This window comes from Musa acuminata, chromosome BXJ2-9 (genome assembly GCF_036884655.1).
Source record: "Musa acuminata AAA Group cultivar baxijiao chromosome BXJ2-9, Cavendish_Baxijiao_AAA, whole genome shotgun sequence".
In the NCBI taxonomy this organism is placed as follows: Eukaryota; Viridiplantae; Streptophyta; class Magnoliopsida; order Zingiberales; family Musaceae; genus Musa; species Musa acuminata.
This window is the reverse complement of record NC_088346.1, coordinates 6,309,954-6,326,999: the sequence shown is the minus strand read 5'-3', so window position 1 is coordinate 6,326,999 and position 17,046 is coordinate 6,309,954. Positions and strand designations below refer to the sequence as shown.

General features: G+C 43.0%; 2 protein-coding genes and 1 long non-coding RNA gene across 3 annotated transcripts; 2 read left to right on the top strand and 1 right to left on the bottom strand.

The window, feature by feature from the left end:
- Positions 1 to 558: 558 nt before the first annotated feature.
- On the bottom strand, positions 559 to 2,385 carry LOC103997507 (protein JINGUBANG-like). Its single transcript, XM_009418754.3, has one exon. The coding sequence runs from the start codon at positions 2,224 to 2,226 to the stop codon at positions 724 to 726; it is 1,503 nt and encodes a 500-aa protein (XP_009417029.2). The 5' UTR covers positions 2,227 to 2,385; the 3' UTR covers positions 559 to 723.
- A 5,386-nt stretch (positions 2,386 to 7,771) lies between these two features.
- LOC103997344 (dof zinc finger protein DOF4.7-like) lies at positions 7,772 to 9,150 on the top strand. The gene has a single exon (XM_009418525.3). The coding sequence runs from the start codon at positions 7,931 to 7,933 to the stop codon at positions 8,993 to 8,995; it is 1,065 nt and encodes a 354-aa protein (XP_009416800.2). The 5' UTR covers positions 7,772 to 7,930; the 3' UTR covers positions 8,996 to 9,150.
- Positions 9,151 to 12,153: 3,003 nt separating this feature from the next.
- Positions 12,154 to 16,933, top strand: LOC108953762 (uncharacterized). Its single transcript, XR_010491171.1, has 4 exons — positions 12,154 to 12,560; positions 12,641 to 12,711; positions 12,816 to 14,889; positions 16,472 to 16,933. It is a non-coding gene; the product is annotated as an uncharacterized LOC108953762 (long non-coding RNA).
- The last annotated feature ends 113 nt before the right edge of the window (positions 16,934 to 17,046 follow it).

Here is a 17,046-nt window from a genome sequence, read left to right as displayed (position 1 = left end):
CCAACAGCGTTGAATGGTCTATCAACTGCTGAATGGATTAACATCGAGACTCATGAATGGACAGTGATATCAACAGCTCCAATCGAATCGCTTTGTACCACTAACTCTAATCATCCGCAGACGGTATCCGATTGGAGCTGCGTCTGATAAGTACTGGGGGGGAATCAGACGTTGACATGACCAACTCATATTTGGTTGACACCGGCACTCGATTTAACTGTTGAAGACGACGTGTGCTCGCCATTTTGTCTCCGCTGCCAAAAATGATCTCCTTGAAGGAGCGTTCATGGCGGCCCCGTGATTCCACGTCTTATCAATCCACGTCAGCCATCGATCGCGTTGGGTCGGCGTCCTCATTAAATACCTGCTGATTCATATGGGTCCCACCTCCAACCCAACGCTTTTCATGTTGACATACATATGTTCAAGATTTTTTGTATTTTTAATCAGGTGTAGAATAACATGCAATTCATATATATATATATATATATATATATATATATGAATGCAAACAAATAAGCTCCTTTTCTTAACAAAAGGATGCTTACCATAAAACAATCACCTTATACTGCTCTCCTTACCATATCTTATCTCCAACAATATGCACACTGATGTATAAAAAAGAAGAAAAGAAACAGAGAAAACGTGTTCTTTTGCTTTGACTTGTGGAGGACGGGCTCAGTTAGGATGTACAAACCAAGCAGGCTAAATCTTTACGTGTGCTCACGCGGCAGCCCGCGTGCTCGAAGCCGCGCCATCGCTCGTGGGCGCCCCGGCTCCGCCACCCCCGGCACGCAGAGGCGACCGTCCCAGCTTTCCGTCGGGGGCCTCCGCCTCCGCCAGTCCACGCACCGGCGTCGCCCCCGCCGTGGCCTCCCGCTCCAACACCCGCCACACCTTGACCGACTTGTCCAGGCTCCCGCTGTACACCACGTACCGCGGTCCCCCGGGAGCAGCGATGACCGCCCCGCCCTGGCTGTCGTCCTCCTCCTCCACCGCCAGACACTTGATGGGCCCCTGGTGCCCCGCGAGCACCGCCAGCTTCGTGTGGTCCCAGCCGTCGCCGCCCGTCGCCTCCCTTCGCCAGACGCACAGGGTCTTGTCCGCGGACCCGCTGACCACAAGTCTCCCGGCCGCCGCGAGGCACAGCACCGCCATCCGGTGCCCGCGGAGCTTCCCGCCGTGCTCCAGCTGCCGCCACCATCCTTGCCAGCGCCAGTAGTTCACCGTCCCGTCCGACGAACCACAGTACACCACTCCGGCCGCCTCCGACATTGCCACCGACGTAACCGCGCTCTCCTGCCGCAGCAGCATCTGCACTAGGACGTGCCTGGTGGCGCCTCCTTTCCCCGCCGCTTCCCTCCGCCACACCTTCGCCGTCCCGTCCGCCGATCCCGTGAACAGCAACCCGCCGAACCCGGTCGCCACCGCGTTGACAGCGTCGTCGTGCGCCTTGATGGATTCGAGACACTTGGAGTCCGATATCCTCCACACCTTCACCGTCTTATCCCAAGATCCGGAGTACAGTATCCCGGCTTCTTCGTCGAGGCTGAGACAAGAAACCGCATCGAAATGCCGAAGCCACACGACGTTGCGGTGACGTCGCACCTCGACATAGTTGGACGGGTTGATGGAGCTCTTCAGCAAGTCCTTGAGCCTAGGGAGCGTCCCCACTCGCCTGTGGACGGCCGGATTCTTCGAGGAGGTCTTCCAGATGCGAATCTTGCCGTCCTGGTGGCCGGTGAAGATCCTGTCTCCGGCGACGACGATAGCCTTGACGAGGCCGCTGCTGGACTTGAACCCGGACAACTCGCGGCGGCCCTTCCAGACGCGGATGTTCCTGCTGTCGGAGCCGGTGTAGAGGATGTCCCCGGCGGAAGCGAGGGAGTAGACGTGCCCCTCCTCGCGAACGAGCGACCCGACCAGACCAGTAGCGGAGGGGTCGGCGGCCTCGTCGGAGAGGAGGGGGAGGTAAGCCCAGGGGGACTTGGCGAGGGGCGAGACAGCCACGGGGTTCCAGGGAGACAGAAAATAAGGGGAAGCCCCGGTGCTGGTCGGATTGCGATCGGAGTAATAGCCAGGGCTAGCGGTGGTGGAGAGGGCAATGCTGCCGCTGTCGGTGGGGAGCTCGTCCTCGGACTGGATCATGGTGTCGGTGTGGAAGAAGAGATCGAACAGTTTGGAACCGCGCGGCGGGCTTCCCGTGCTTACCTTCCGATCTCTCATGCTCGACACAATGTATGAACTCCAAAGGCTGTCGTTGTTGTCTGGGATAAAAGAAGAGGAAGTTTCGGTGCGAAGAAAGCCGAAAGTTTTCGAGCCACAGAAGGAAAGAGATCGGAGCGAGCCAACTAAAGCTCGATCGCGGTGGCCAGGCCGCGTATAAATACGAAAAGAGAAGCCACGAGGCCACGCCACGTGGACGAAGAAGACTTCGACCGCACGTAAGGCGTTCGACCGCAGTGTGGAGCGGAACCGGTTGTTGGACGGCTATCGCGGCGATAGTCGTCAACCGTAGCAGAGGATCTCATGTCATGTGCAAGTCACGAAACACATACTCTCTCTATAAACTAGGAGGACACGTACCAAATTGGCAGCTGGCCCACCAAGTGTATACTGTGAACGCCTGTTGTTCCCTGACCTCTTTCAGACAGCCGGGACGCGTCGACAGCCCTTTGACCGGTGAGAGAAAACGTGTTAGGCTTCTATGGGTTTGACGGCTTTAAGGGTCCGACGACAGGTGTTTAGATCACAAGGCTTAGCGTTTGCTGATTTGGTCATAAAGCAAAAGAAACAAATAGAGATCAAAGTAGCATTTTGGAAGAGGATATTGACACGGATTAACCTATTGACTACATACGTGTGCATCCATCTCCAGTATAGTCTCTCCAACCAGATGCAAGATGAGCATGAGTTGAGAAATGGAGACTAATTGCAATTGACATGCAGCGCGAATGGAGGAGGTGCAATAGTGGGGCTGCTACGGCACTTGTCCCCATCTTGGGGCCCACTGTCTCATCTGTTTCAAGACAGACAACCAAAGATAATTCACAGCCAATTAATGATCTAACCTAAAATCTATTTTATTTCCACGGAAAAATGGGCACAACAAATACAATGAGTGAACACCGAATACATGATTGTGATTGAGATATGGAATCGTATCCGTATATCTCTATGCCTCACTGTGTGCATGTGGTAGGTTTCTGTGGAGCCAGTGAGCCGCCACGTAACGTTGTATGTACTGCATACTTGTATATACAATTTGCATTGCAGCGCCACGTATTGGCTTGGTAGGTCGTAACAGTTCCTCCTGAACGTGACACTGATGCATGGCCCGATCGCTGCGCTAATAGCTACGTGATGCTGATGCTTTGTCTTCGAATGTTGGGATCGAATTGGAGTGCATGAAAGCTCCATTTACCTCCCTTTTATGATTAGATATGACTTCCTTCGAACGTGCATGTACATTTCGTTTTTCTAATATGAAATCATAAGACGTTCTTACTCCGATTTAAGTTTACGACATAAGGTTTTGAAGTATGCTAATACATTCTCGATTAATGCGACCTCAATTTACCCAATTCTTAGTTCTTACAATTGCAGGTTTGAGAGGGAACATCATGGCCGAGACATATATGATTTATATTTCCAAAAGTCTTCTGTGATATTATTGTATGGACTTTGGGATGATTGTGTGCGTGTTAATTATATAATATGTAGTGGTGGAAGACCTAACTTTTGTGGACACTTGTTTTAAATGCATATGAAATCATCTGAGAGCTCTTACTTTCTTAGTTGGCTAAGTTTGCACGCATAGATTGAAGGAGTCTAAACATGAGATGATGATTCAAACAAATGAGGTGGAAAGGTGTGGTTAGGACAGCAGGTATATATCAGATTCCATAAGCAAACTCTTGTGCACACGAGAGGAGAGGCTTCGATATTTGACCTAATTGCCTGTTGCTTATCCATGATGGACATCAGGCTTACCGTTTGATGATGTCCATCGAAAGTCTCTATGTTTCTCTTCTTGGATGGAGTGTGGAAATGGCGTTTGTGTGGTTGTCATGGCAACGAGAAAAATTTCTTGTGCATATGAACATGCTCGCGAGAGAATATCTAAACCTGCTGAGGAGAGGTCAAGTACAAATATATATAGTAGTGAATTTTTTAATTTAATATCTGTGAATACAGAAGAATTATAATATAAATTTTTTTCTAATGATATACGATGAGAAAGCAATCGATGTCTTAGTATCATATAATCAAACCTTAGCATCATGTGAACGATACTTTAATGTTGTGTGACCGACATCATAATGTCACTTGGCTAATACCTTAGTATCATGTGATCGATACCTCAATGTTATGCGATTAACTCCATAATACTACATGGTTGATACCACAATACCATGTGACTGATACCTTAGTATAATGTGATCAGTACATGGGTGCCACCTGGGCATCAAATCGAATTGATCGATCTCTAACATATCCCGAATATGACGTAATCGTGATCATGATTAAATCTAAAGAAATACATAACCCTCTCCATAATCGACATCGATCATGAGAGTAATGATACTGAATATCGAAGAGGTATTGTTAATCGGAACACTCCTGACACAGTTTCATAGGATCGGTAAGTATGATATCGATTGAAATTGACTCGAGATTAATATGTAAGAGGATTGATTGAAATTGACTTGAGATTAGAACGAAAGAGGAACCTTGATTGATTCCAAATCAGTATTCGGTTTGAACAACATCAACACCTATAAAGAGAGATTGGTTTTTTAGATCCCAACGTTGGAAGCCACTTAATTTAAACTTGGCTGAAAAACCAGGCAAGAAATTGGCATCTTCTTCGGTCTACTTTAAACTCTTTCTTTCCATTTAGCTCACAATTGAATGGTCTACATAATTATAGAACAAAGCGAATCTACATGGATTCGACCAAAGCAATACACACTTAGCTCAGCTGGGAGCAAAGCGATCCATGAGCACTATCATGCACACCGTAGCTTCGGAGAGGCTCATGCTTTTCTTCTCCCTCGATTTGACCACTGCCTTCATCTTGGTAAGCTGTTCTTCTACCTCCAGTCCTCCCTCTTTTCTGCTGCACTCATGGCTACTCGACTCGCCCTCGTCGCCGGCTGCACTCCGATGCCTTCCACCGAGTCTCCAGAACCCAGTCATCCATACTCCAACAAAGCCAGACATCTCTCTCTCTCTCTCTCTCTCTCTCTCTCTCTCTCTCTCCCACAGCTGGTTTCTCCTTCTTGAATAGCACAGGGCTAAATATATACTCACACTGGTTGGGAGGTCACAGGAAGTTTCCATGGAAGCATTGCAATGGAGTTCTCTCATTAGTATTTGTCCTGAAGTGAGGAAGCTGCACGTACCATAGGATTTGCCCAAGAATATGCTGTTTGGAGAAGCTTCTACTTCTCATGTTCTTTTGTGCTGGAATAATCGTAACCATGGAATCATACAGCATATTCTTTGGATCTCAAAAATAAATTCTGGAATTCCTTTCCTTCTCTTTTGAATTTTCCTCACAATCTCTTTGCATTGCTAAGTCTCTAAATTCTATGAGCAATTCAATGTATTCACGCTATTCATTGTGTTACCATTATTAACACATGCATGTTGGACCCAATACGGCCAAACGTATAGGTTACTATGCATGTATGTGTCAGAACCATGAAATAAGAGAACTTACATAAGAAAGTGAATGTTAATACACACATTGCTGGTGATCTGATCTAAGCAAAGAATACTTCAACCAAGCATCAAACCATGTAATCCTTCTAGTTTGGAAATCAGTTTTACTACTTCGTCTCTCTTCATCTATAGCTTTGTGGTTTTCTGAAGTGATGAAGGATCAAACCACCAGCTCAAAACTCATGAACACCAAAGTCCATGTACAAGCTACTAAAACATGGCTAGATATACATGAAGAGACAGGCACTGATATATATGCATGGCCACATTAGGCTGCACCAGTGCCGGTGAGACAAGAACTGCAGCCGTTCCATTACTGAACCATGAGCGGGCAACTAGAACTGAGAGAATCTATCCTTCTGTCTCCCTGCCTCTTCCTTTCTTCAGATCACAGCATGCGATTCTGAGTGACCGAGATGGATGCCAGAACAGAGCGAACGACAGGGGACAAGAAACGCAGGTCTCGAGGATTCATACATGCTCTCGTTCCTCGCTTTGCTCGTCTGTTCTCTCTTTTTGACGGCGACCGGGATGGCCTGAGGCGAGGAAGAAGGCTGCCTTCTCCGTCGAAACTACTGCAGCAAAGTACGGCCACGGCCACGGAACTGGTGAGGCGTGGCGTGGCGTGGTGAGGCTGAGCTGACGAGTCGTTCGTTTCATCCTCGCCTCCTTACGCACAGCAAACGTGATCAGTGCAGATTTCACTGTCGCACAGGCGCACCGACTGCTTTGGGAATGGAGTAGAATCTAACAGAGCTGAAACAGTGGGTCCGAGAAGGAGGTGTGGGACCAGCATCTACTTGCTGGTGTTTTGCAAGTGTGTTGGTAGGTGAATCTGGACAAAACCTTCGGATCGAGTCATGACATCAAACAGTCGTGAAGAATAGCTTCATTCCTCAGCTTCCGAGGAGTTCCAAGAGAAGACAGTTGCAGCTATGCTAAACCCGTGTTCTTTTCCCAGCCATTTGTATTCTACCAAGTCATTAGATGAATGCTACATGGTGTTGGAGTTGAATCCTTGGAAACACACTATACAGCCAAGTCTTTTTCTAGTTTCACGAGACTGATGAGTGATGATAGCTTTAAGTACAAAATCTGCATCCCAATGGAATTGCAGTATCGATCTTTGGTCATAGAGTCAGAATGGATACCAAATTTATCTTAAGCATAGAGTACAGATCATCATAGAGTTATCCTAAACAGATGATCATTAGTCAGAACAGAATAGCCATCGAGAAACAGCTGCCATCTCCTCTTTTGATCATATTAATGGCACTGTAAGAGTCCAATCATGGTGAGCATGACAAGATACCCACTGTCCCCAGCTTTTACCTCCAATATCTAACCCTCATATGTGTTCAAAATTCCTCCGTTGGTGTAGGCTATAGGCATCATTGTTTCCTTGTTAGCTTTGATTAAGACCTCCACACAGTATATATAGTAAGCTTCTGCAAAGATGCGGTATGTGCGTTTGTTTCATAGTCCACAGATGTGGAAATCACAGAATGCTAGTCTCATTTCTACAGTGCAATGGATATAAATCTATATAAACTCACGAGCACAGCAGTGCACCGATCAACCAAAAATTATAGATTAATATTAGCTTAATTAATTGAATCTGGCAGTCAGTCAATGGGTCACCTCAGAAATGACTCAAGAGGACAACTCCCTGCATCGAGTTAGTGTTGACTGCCCGAGTTAGAATCCATTTCTTGGCCTTTCGATGAGTCGAAAACAAGCATTTGTTAGAAGCTGGCGTTGCATCCAAAACACACCTGACGAAATATTTTTGGCTGAGAGTTATAGATGATGCAGTCCATTGACTGCATGATTGAATTCAAAGAAATATAGACAAAGAAGTCGGCGTGCATTATGCTTCCTTGATATTGAAGTAAGTGATTAATGGACGACGCTACGCCATCACAATTCCTTCCGAGGGATCCATCAATATAATTAGAGGCCCTTAGGCTGTTCCCCTGGTCATATATATCATATATTATCACAGTAGACAAGTGCAGACATATGACAGCTTCTTTATCCCTTCCTTTTTCCCTATATAATATCCCCTGCTGCTGTACTCCCCCTTCCTTTCATTCTTCATATGATATAACTCTTCAAAGGCCAACTTCTCAAACCATTCTGTTCGTTTGCTTTGTCTCCCCTCCTCCTCCTCTGCCAGGTTTGCCTGCAAGGAGTAAAGATGATCCAAGAATTGTTGGGAGGGGTGATGGAGGAAAGGAAGAACTCTTATCCAGGAGGCCTTCTGATTGATCCCTCGTCCTCTTCTCCCACCTCTCCCGTATCTTCCAAGTCGCGGTCCTCATCGTCGCCGTCTCTGTCATCGATCACCGCAGACCAGCAGCAGCAGAAGAACCTGCGGTGCCCGCGTTGTGACTCCACCAACACCAAGTTCTGCTACTACAACAACTACAACCTGACCCAGCCACGCCACTTCTGCAAGACCTGCCGCCGGTACTGGACCAAGGGTGGCGCCCTCCGCAACGTCCCCATCGGCGGTGGGTGCCGCAAGACCAGGGCGGTGGTTGCCATTGCCGCTCCCGGGATTTGTGCCAAGTCTGCAGGCGCCACCAAGACGAGGCCGGCGTCGCCCGACCTCGTCCTCAGGTCGGGTCTAGTCGGTGGACTGGAGAACGAGTTGTCGTCGACCCTGTGGCCTTCGCCACATCCTTCCCACCTCATCTCCCTCCTGAGGTCCAGCAGTCTCCAAAACCCTAACACCATCCTTCATTCTACGCCCAGCCTTCATCTTAACTCTGCTATAATTGACGAAGATAAGACTCTGCTTGGTTCACACACGGTGGCCGATCCAGGAAGCACGCCGAATTCACACAGCCCAAGCTTGGAAGCCCTGAGTCAGCTTGCTTTAGGTGCTTCACCATGGAGGAACAGCAACAACTACTCTAGCTCATACCACCACCACCACCACCATCACCAGCAGTCACAGCCACAAAATGATGACATGCTGTTGGGTGTCACTCCAAGCTCAGAGATCCAAGACCTGCACCAAAAGTTCAAGTCCTCGGCTAATTACCATAACGAGCAGCTGCAGACGGTAATGAGCAGCGTCGGTAGCTTTGGTTCTTCTTGTTCCTCCACAGCTTCGTTGATGACCATGGCTGGTACACTTACTAATGCTACGGCTCCTATCATGGATCACATCCCACTCTCTGCTGGTGAATTTGGCAACTGGAATCCGGGCTTGGCATGGTCTGATCTACCCACTCTTAACGGTGCATTCCACTAGTAGCCCTCTCTTCTACCATACGGATGTAATGTTCTTCTGTTAAAGCTTTTGTGCCGCTGTGGTGTGTTTCAGTGGTGTTTAAGATGTCTTTATTTTGTGCCTTTGCGGGCTGTATTGATCATCGAGATCAATGAAGGATTAGATGTCGTTATCTTTGTTCTGTGTCCTTTTATATATACTGTGACGAAAAAAACCTAAAACACTGCATATTGTGTTCATATCGATATCACAGCTAATGTATAGAGAGGAAGAGTGGTGCATTTTAGGCTGGAGTTGTGTTGGTCTCAAGTGGGAAAAAGAAGGAAGAGAGATGATGGGATGGTGCTTGGAGATTCCTTCCCGTTGTCGTGCAGTGGGAAAGCGGAGGGCTCAAAGAGGAAGATGGCAGCCTTTGGACGGGCCGTGGCCTTAATATATACAGCAGACGAATCAGATTCTCCTCCCACCCAACACTGCATGCAGCCTTATCTTATGGGAAGAGAGAGAGAGAGAGAGATTGCGTGACAAATGCAACGATTTAGGTGAAGACAAGGCAACGCGACTGAGGGAGGAAGACGACAGCAGCGGAATGAATGATGGGCGAAGTTTCGGAAAAAATTGGTTACTTTCTGTTTATTCGACATAGGGTAGAATAATTATTTTTTAAAAAAAAATATTATGCGAAAATTTTCGAAATTGGTACTGTTTAGGAAAAAAAATTAAAAGTTAGAGATTTTTTTTTTAATTCGCATACGTATAAATTGGAAGCCTAAAACCAAATTGGAAGGAAACGGCGATGGCGCCGTTGGAAACAGAGATCACGGTGCGGCTGCCCGGTGCCCTCGTTCATCCGACCTCTCGCAGACCAGAACCGACGCCCTTTTCAGAAAAGCTCAACGAGGTGAAGGCATCCATAGGAGAGCCGGTCGATTTCGTCCTCCATGGCGAGGTTAAAGACGAAGCGGACGACGACGGATGAGGAACAGACGTAGGAGGATGTAGGAGGGGAGGGCTTCCGAGATCGCCAGGAGGATGAATGGTGTGTTGGTGGGAGCAGCAGAAGGAAAAGGGTGACAACTTCTGTCCTTTGTTTCTTCATCACAATAGGTTTTGATAGAGCAAATTGTTATGATCACGGTTAATGAGGGTTTCGAAGCCGTCTCCGGAGTAAATAAATGTGGCACTTTTGGTAAACAATATTAAGATCGCATCTCCCGAGTATCTTTCCAGTTATAATCGTATCTGAGAAGTGATTACTTAAACAATGTATCTTTTTTCATGGTAAGTGGGTGTTATAAGAGAGCACGGTGGAAATTTCTGTATTTATGGTCGAATATTGATTGCAGATATATTTACCGGGGAGGAGAGTAGGGAATGTCATGTGTAAATTTGATGTAGTTTTTTGAAAGTGGCTACTCATAGTGTCAAGTTTACCATATTTTGTTGACAACAGCATAACTGAGAAATATATCATCTTTTATTGTTCAGGAGTTTAGGTGATGTTGTTGCTCATCCAATACGATTGCTGGAGCCTAGATGGTAGAGGTTTAGTATCTGAACTAGGTTCCTATTTAACTTGGGGGCATTCTTGACCAGTATCTTCATTCTTGGTATTGTGTGAGGAATGAAATAGATGCTGAAGTTTAGTCGGCCTGTGCAAACAGAAGAAATAGTCAAGGCACTTAAACAATGCATGTGCATACATCGTACTATGGCTGACCAATCTGTGACAATGATATCAATGTTGGTGAAACATTCATTTGTTCCCCAATAAATCTTGTAAAGTTTTGATCACGGTTTCTTGTAGGTTCTTGAAACTGATACTGGATCTAGTTCAAATGTCATGCACTCAGTCATACATTTTTCTGATTGTATCCATTATATCACACAACTCTGGCATAGTAAGCTGTTGCCATTTTTTCTAGCTAGCTAAAGTTCTTATTCGTGATAAGTAACATATGCCTTTCATTGCTTCCCTGATTTTTGTATTATTGAATGCAAGGTATTCATACTTATGTAAAAACCTTTTGTTTGGGCTATTTCAGTATATCTTACAAAGTTCCTTTTCTTTGTTGTACATGATTATTATTTGACATGCAATATTGCAATTGCTGTGCACATTTATTATTGAATTATGCCTGGAGAAGCTAGGAGCATGAGTAAGCCTTAGCAATCACATGATGCAAAGAAAGATAATCCCTTTTGTGAGGAAAACAATGATTGCATTTTTTTTCTCCCTGCACCATATGCAATTATCTGTGACATTTTTTACTGCATTTATGTTAAGCATGTTTGGCCCAATAAATAAAGTTTAGTCACTTCATTGCATTTATTTTAAAATTTAACTTTTTCTCCTTCCTCCAACTTTCTCCTCAGTAATGAGGGAATGAAGTTCCTCCTGGAGATCCAAGTTCATGCTAAAGATCTATTCATGCCACTTTATGATCTTAAGTAAGACTATTAGCATTATAATTCGTTTTTTTCTCATGGGTAATGATAGCATCCATCTGGCCCAAACTGATTTAGTAGCTTTCCATCTACTAACCTTTTTTAGTTGACAATTTTCCATTTTGTAAACATTACTTCTTTTTTCTTGCCACTCTGAGGACGTATGCAAAGGGACATAATCTAAAAGAAGTAATAGCTCTCATGTAAGCAAGAGGGCAACTTTTGTTGAAAGGAGAAATGATGAAATTTTTTTGCAGGCCTCTCCTTTGCTGGTAGAGGTGCAATGCTTCAGTTGATGTATGATGCACTACTTCTGATTCAAAGTCTTGGATAGTTGTCTGTAATGAAATATTGTGTTGTAGATTGGAAATCAGAATGCTCTCCATGTTTTTGTCTGCTTTCATACTGCCTGTCTGGATCCTAAGTGCTGTGGATTACTCAAGAAAGTCTTTCTTGACAATTAGCTGATTACTTGGTTTTATGAAGAGGAAGTGTTTGTTTGTGCCTTTCCTTTTATATTTATGATGCAAAATGTTATGACCTGTTATAAGGTTCGTCTAGATTAAATGTTTACCTGCTGTCTGCTAGAAATTCCTTTGTAATATTGATTGTGACCAGTTATAAGGATCTGTTGGATTGTCCTTAATTTTTTGATTGGTGCAGGAATTCATGTCGTGCATGCTTGAATGGATTTGCATACATAAAAAAGAACATGTTGCAAACAGGTAACATGTTTCTGCTTTTATTGTACTCTTTTAATTTCGAATCTGGCTGGCGTTCATGCATGTAGTGCTAGTATTTGTTAAGTTGTCAATGCTGACACAATTGTCAAAACATTGTCTAGGAAATTTATATAAGTTCTGCAACTTTGTTTTAACTTTCCCATTCAGAAACTAAAGGGGATGAAAGACCTCCATTGCAACCTTAATGTTGAACACTGTTGTCATCTTTTTGGGCTCGTATCACTTCAGGCTTTCCAGCACTGGATATGATTCTACCATCTATGCTCATCAAACCTTCAAGAAGTTGATTAAGCTTAATGCCAAATTCTCCTCACATTTTATCATGCGGTATCTCCAGTCTCCACCAACTCTTTTGACAATCCAATTGAAATCTCTCTAGACGTTCAGCGATAAAGGTATCTGATACTTACGTGATTCAAATAGCATATGGTTCTTTACATCTTATCTATAGATTCTCACTGACTTTGGTGATCAGGCCATTTGTTTATGATCACATGAAAGTGCCAGACCATGAAATGTATCTTTTGCCCCTGAACTTAACCTGAGGTAAAATTATTGTTGCTACTATTTATATCCTTTCATTTGAAATGAAATTAATCTTAGTTCACACTGACCAAGTTGCCGATGTTGCATTTAATTGATTCTTGCAGCTTGATAATAGAATGGTTTGACAGGGAAGGGGACATGCAGATTCCATTCCACGTGAAGTGGGTCCTGGGTGGAATCAGCAAGTGTTTGATTAAGATGGATGAGTCCCAAATCCTTAGGTATGACTCACGTGTCTAGACTCAAAACAGGGTTCAACAAGAATCTCATCACTGCTAATCCCTTGTTAACTCCATATGTGAGGAAAATTTCAAACCCTTATCCCAATCAAGAAAGGTGTGGTGTGCCTCACAACAAACAAAAGGACATGAGTGCTGTTTCGGTTGGATTCATGAGCATGAGTGTTGGAGTTGATCCATTGCCCCATGTGAATCCTACGATATATTATGGACAGAAGATTGATCTCAGATATCATACATCCAACTTATATGTGCTAAATAGCCTCCAAAAGAGACAGATAGGTCTGTACTATATAGGAATAACTTCTTAAGGACCCTATCAAGTTTCACTAGCTGCCATGTATCACTCTGCTGCATATTTCTTGTAATCAGAATTCCATATTATGATTATACCCATCCAGTTACATGTAAATCCAATGATTTGATGTGATTTTTGTCAACCACCAAGTATGAATGTGGAGAATCTCGTTTTTACTTTCACATGAGAGATTAGCTTTTTCCATAATAATTCCGCTCTTCATCTTGTGATTTTGTTTCCAATAATATTTTTAAATGATTTGTTCAGAATAATGTAACATATAGCCAGTTTGATTAATCTTTATATACTTATACACCGGGGCAAACAAAAGAACTAGTCGGAGAACATGCTAATGATAAAGACAGAAATTCTAGAAAAAGAAAAGACATTTATCATGGGCAATGATCAGGTTGAGATGGAGCGTGGGAAGATGCTGAGAACCACCAAGGAGTCAAAAGAAGTGCTGCACTGTGGATAAGGTTGAGTCTCTGGGTCCTCTCACAACTGATTGATCTTTGGCTTTCTCCAAAAGCCAAACAATGCTTCAAAAGTCATACACTAACTCCACTGTCATATAGGTTATCTTTGTTATGCAGGAATCAAGTGCAGGAGCCAGGTTTGGCCCCATCTTTCCTATAGTTTGACATCTCACACAGGCTACTGAATGTTGACTAGTATATGTGTGTCTATTATATGTTTTAATGAGAATAATAGACTCTTTTTTGTCAGTCCTCTGGTATGTGCATCTAAACTGTACTAATGCATTTTATTAGGCCAGTTGGTTCTAACATGGCAATCTGCCAACCAGAGCCAGGCATTGGGCTGGTGGTTGATTCCCCTTCTTCCCTATAGGAAGACCTGAGTAATACTTTTGCTTGAGACTGCATATAGGACTGCTTGGTTAGGTGATAAAGATGACAGAGATATGCACAACAAATGCATAAGAAGTGTCCACATAAAGTGCTATCTGTTATTTTCCATGATTTTGAAGTGGATAGTATGCTTTTTCTGTAGTTGAGTTAATATGCCATTTTTCTTCCATACAAGTGTCAAAAACCCAATGAAGAATGGGACTGTTTCTTAGTGCATTTCTATGAGCATATATTCTATGTTTATCCATCATTATTGTGTTTGGCAAATTAACTTTTGAACCTGGAACTACTGCACTTTGTTCAAGAATGAGTTTATTTCCTGAACAACAATGGAAAGTCTTCGATTTACTGATTGATCATCCTCAGTCATCTTTGGTTGGTTACAGAAGGATGCTGATGAATGAATTTGTCGGAAGCGGTGTTACTGCTGAGAACTATGGACAGAGGTGGTAAACAGTGGAAGAGGATAAATATGCCTGTGGCACTAATAGATCTGTGGCTGACCAAGAGTGATGTTGACCATGGAGGAAAGTGATCCCGAGCTTGCAGAGCAAGTCTCAACATGTCCATTAACATGACAAAGGTGCATTCGCAATGTTTTCTAACTTGTTATGTTTCTTGTTCTCTTTCCTTTTGTTAATTTTCCAGACAGGAATAAATAAAAGCAAAGTTTCCATTTGTATCTGCCTCTTTTTGTGGATCAAAGAAGTCTTAAAGTTCCAAAGGTAGATTACTAAGCTACGATAGCCTCGGATGTTCTGCTCCTTTAGTAAGTTTCCTTTTCTAGTATTAATATAGCAGTAATGTTATTATTCTGCATTAACATTTTACTCAATCTTACAATGAAAGGAAACACTTTTTATTATAATGTACATACATACAATCATAAAGTCCATGTGCTGATATCCAATTCATAAAGCTAGGATATACTTTGACAGTAGCCTGTGGACAAAGGTGGAGGCCCTTCTTTGTTTAGTGTTGGCATAGTAGGATGGTTAGATTCCTTAACCTACATCTGAGTCCCTTGCTTGCCTTAGAATCTAATGGTCTCAACAATGATTAAAATGTCCTTAATGCTATGGAATTCCTCTGGTTGGAAGACAGCCACCTCATACTCAACTAGACCACACTTTAAGCATGTCCTTATCTTCTTGGGCAGCTTTAATATTCTCCTTTAGATGAGGGGAACCACAACAGAGAATCCAGGCAATTGATGGAATGACACAACCTTTCCTTCAACCATCATCTATATCCTGTAGATGAGGAGACAAGTGAAATGGAAACCTCTCCTCTCTATGTCACATCATGGACCTTGTAACAGTTCTTCTTGTGTTTATTCAGTCACCAGAAATACTATGATTCACCCAAAATAAGGGAAGCTAGAGAAATATCATTTCTGTCCATCTTTCTCAAGCGTGGGTTTGTTTTTTATTCTTCGGGTCATAACAATTTCATCTACTTGAATCAAAATGTGTTCATCACCCAATAGTTTTGGTTGGGTGTCAAGGGAATAATATAATGGAGGCAAGAATTTACACAATAACATCCAAAAATGTTGTGCAAATAATTTGTTAATACATATTTTTTGTTTTTGGCATTGTACACGTGGTTAATCTAAACTAAATACTTGTAATAGATATAGCTTCTGTTAAAATTCATATATGGTTCAGGCATTAAAATTACGAGAACACGAGCGATTAAATCTTGTTGTCATCACAAATTTTAATTGTTATCAAGGTTCTAAAGGTCATCTAACATTTAATATAATTTTCTTTTCGTGTGTAAGTTGCCATCTCCTACAAATATGAAATTGATACGAAAAATCATAAGAATATATTTTTAGTTGTTGATCCAATGGATGTTACAAATGAACACAACCAACATATTCTTTTTTGTGATTTCGACAAATAATGATGTCACTAAATGAACCATTTGTATTTTCTTTTTCTTTTTGTGTCTAACAAAAAGACTTGTTATGTTGTCACATTACTATGACATATTTTGTTTAGAATTTATTGGTACAAATGAACTCATGCACTTGTTATGTTGTCTCCCACCCTTTCAAACATGTAATGATTCTTATCCTTGACGTGACTCATCTCATAGTCATGTTTCAACGGCTTCACATCCATTAGGAATCTACACCATATCAAGTGTTTCTTTCTGAGTCAAATTTCTTTACCTCACAAGGAGGGTGTTCATTCAAGCTATCATCCTTAAAAGTTTATAGCCAAATTATGTAAGAGTTGTATTGATTAGTTTCCTTTTAAATTATTTTCATGCACTTACGGAGGAAATAACACCGATTACTTTTCATGATTCATGATATCTGTATCTTTGTACAACGACAGGTGGTCACTCATTCATGTCTCCTACTTCACTAAAAAAGATGGAAGCACTTGCTTGCAGACTAATGGTGTGGAAATGGAGAAGATGAGGGGAGAGGCTGAGCTGTTCTTGGACAGCACAATGTCCACTCTCTCCTGTTCATGTGGAATCTGAATCCAACCTATCAATCAAAGTCAGATGAAAGATATTGTGGTCGCAAGCAAAGATAAAATGGTGGTCCAAATCAAAAGCCTTCTTCTACCTTCCATGCACAGCTTGAGCTTTGTTAGGGGTTGACCGCAAGTACCAACAGAAGAAGATAAGTCTTCACAGCATGTGCATGCACATACTATTAATGATGTTACCAAGAATTGAAGTAAAATGCAACTAATAATGTTACTAAAATCTTAACATTATCTTTCATGTGCAAATCGGATTAGATACATTAGTTTAGTAATTAATTTGTATCTTAAATGTTTTTTTGATTGGCTCAATTGATTTCTCTCTACTTGAGACTATGATATTATATGGTGAAGGGATTCGATTCCAGGGGATTAGATTCTAGACTCCGTTAAAGTCAGACTCGGTCCTCCACCAT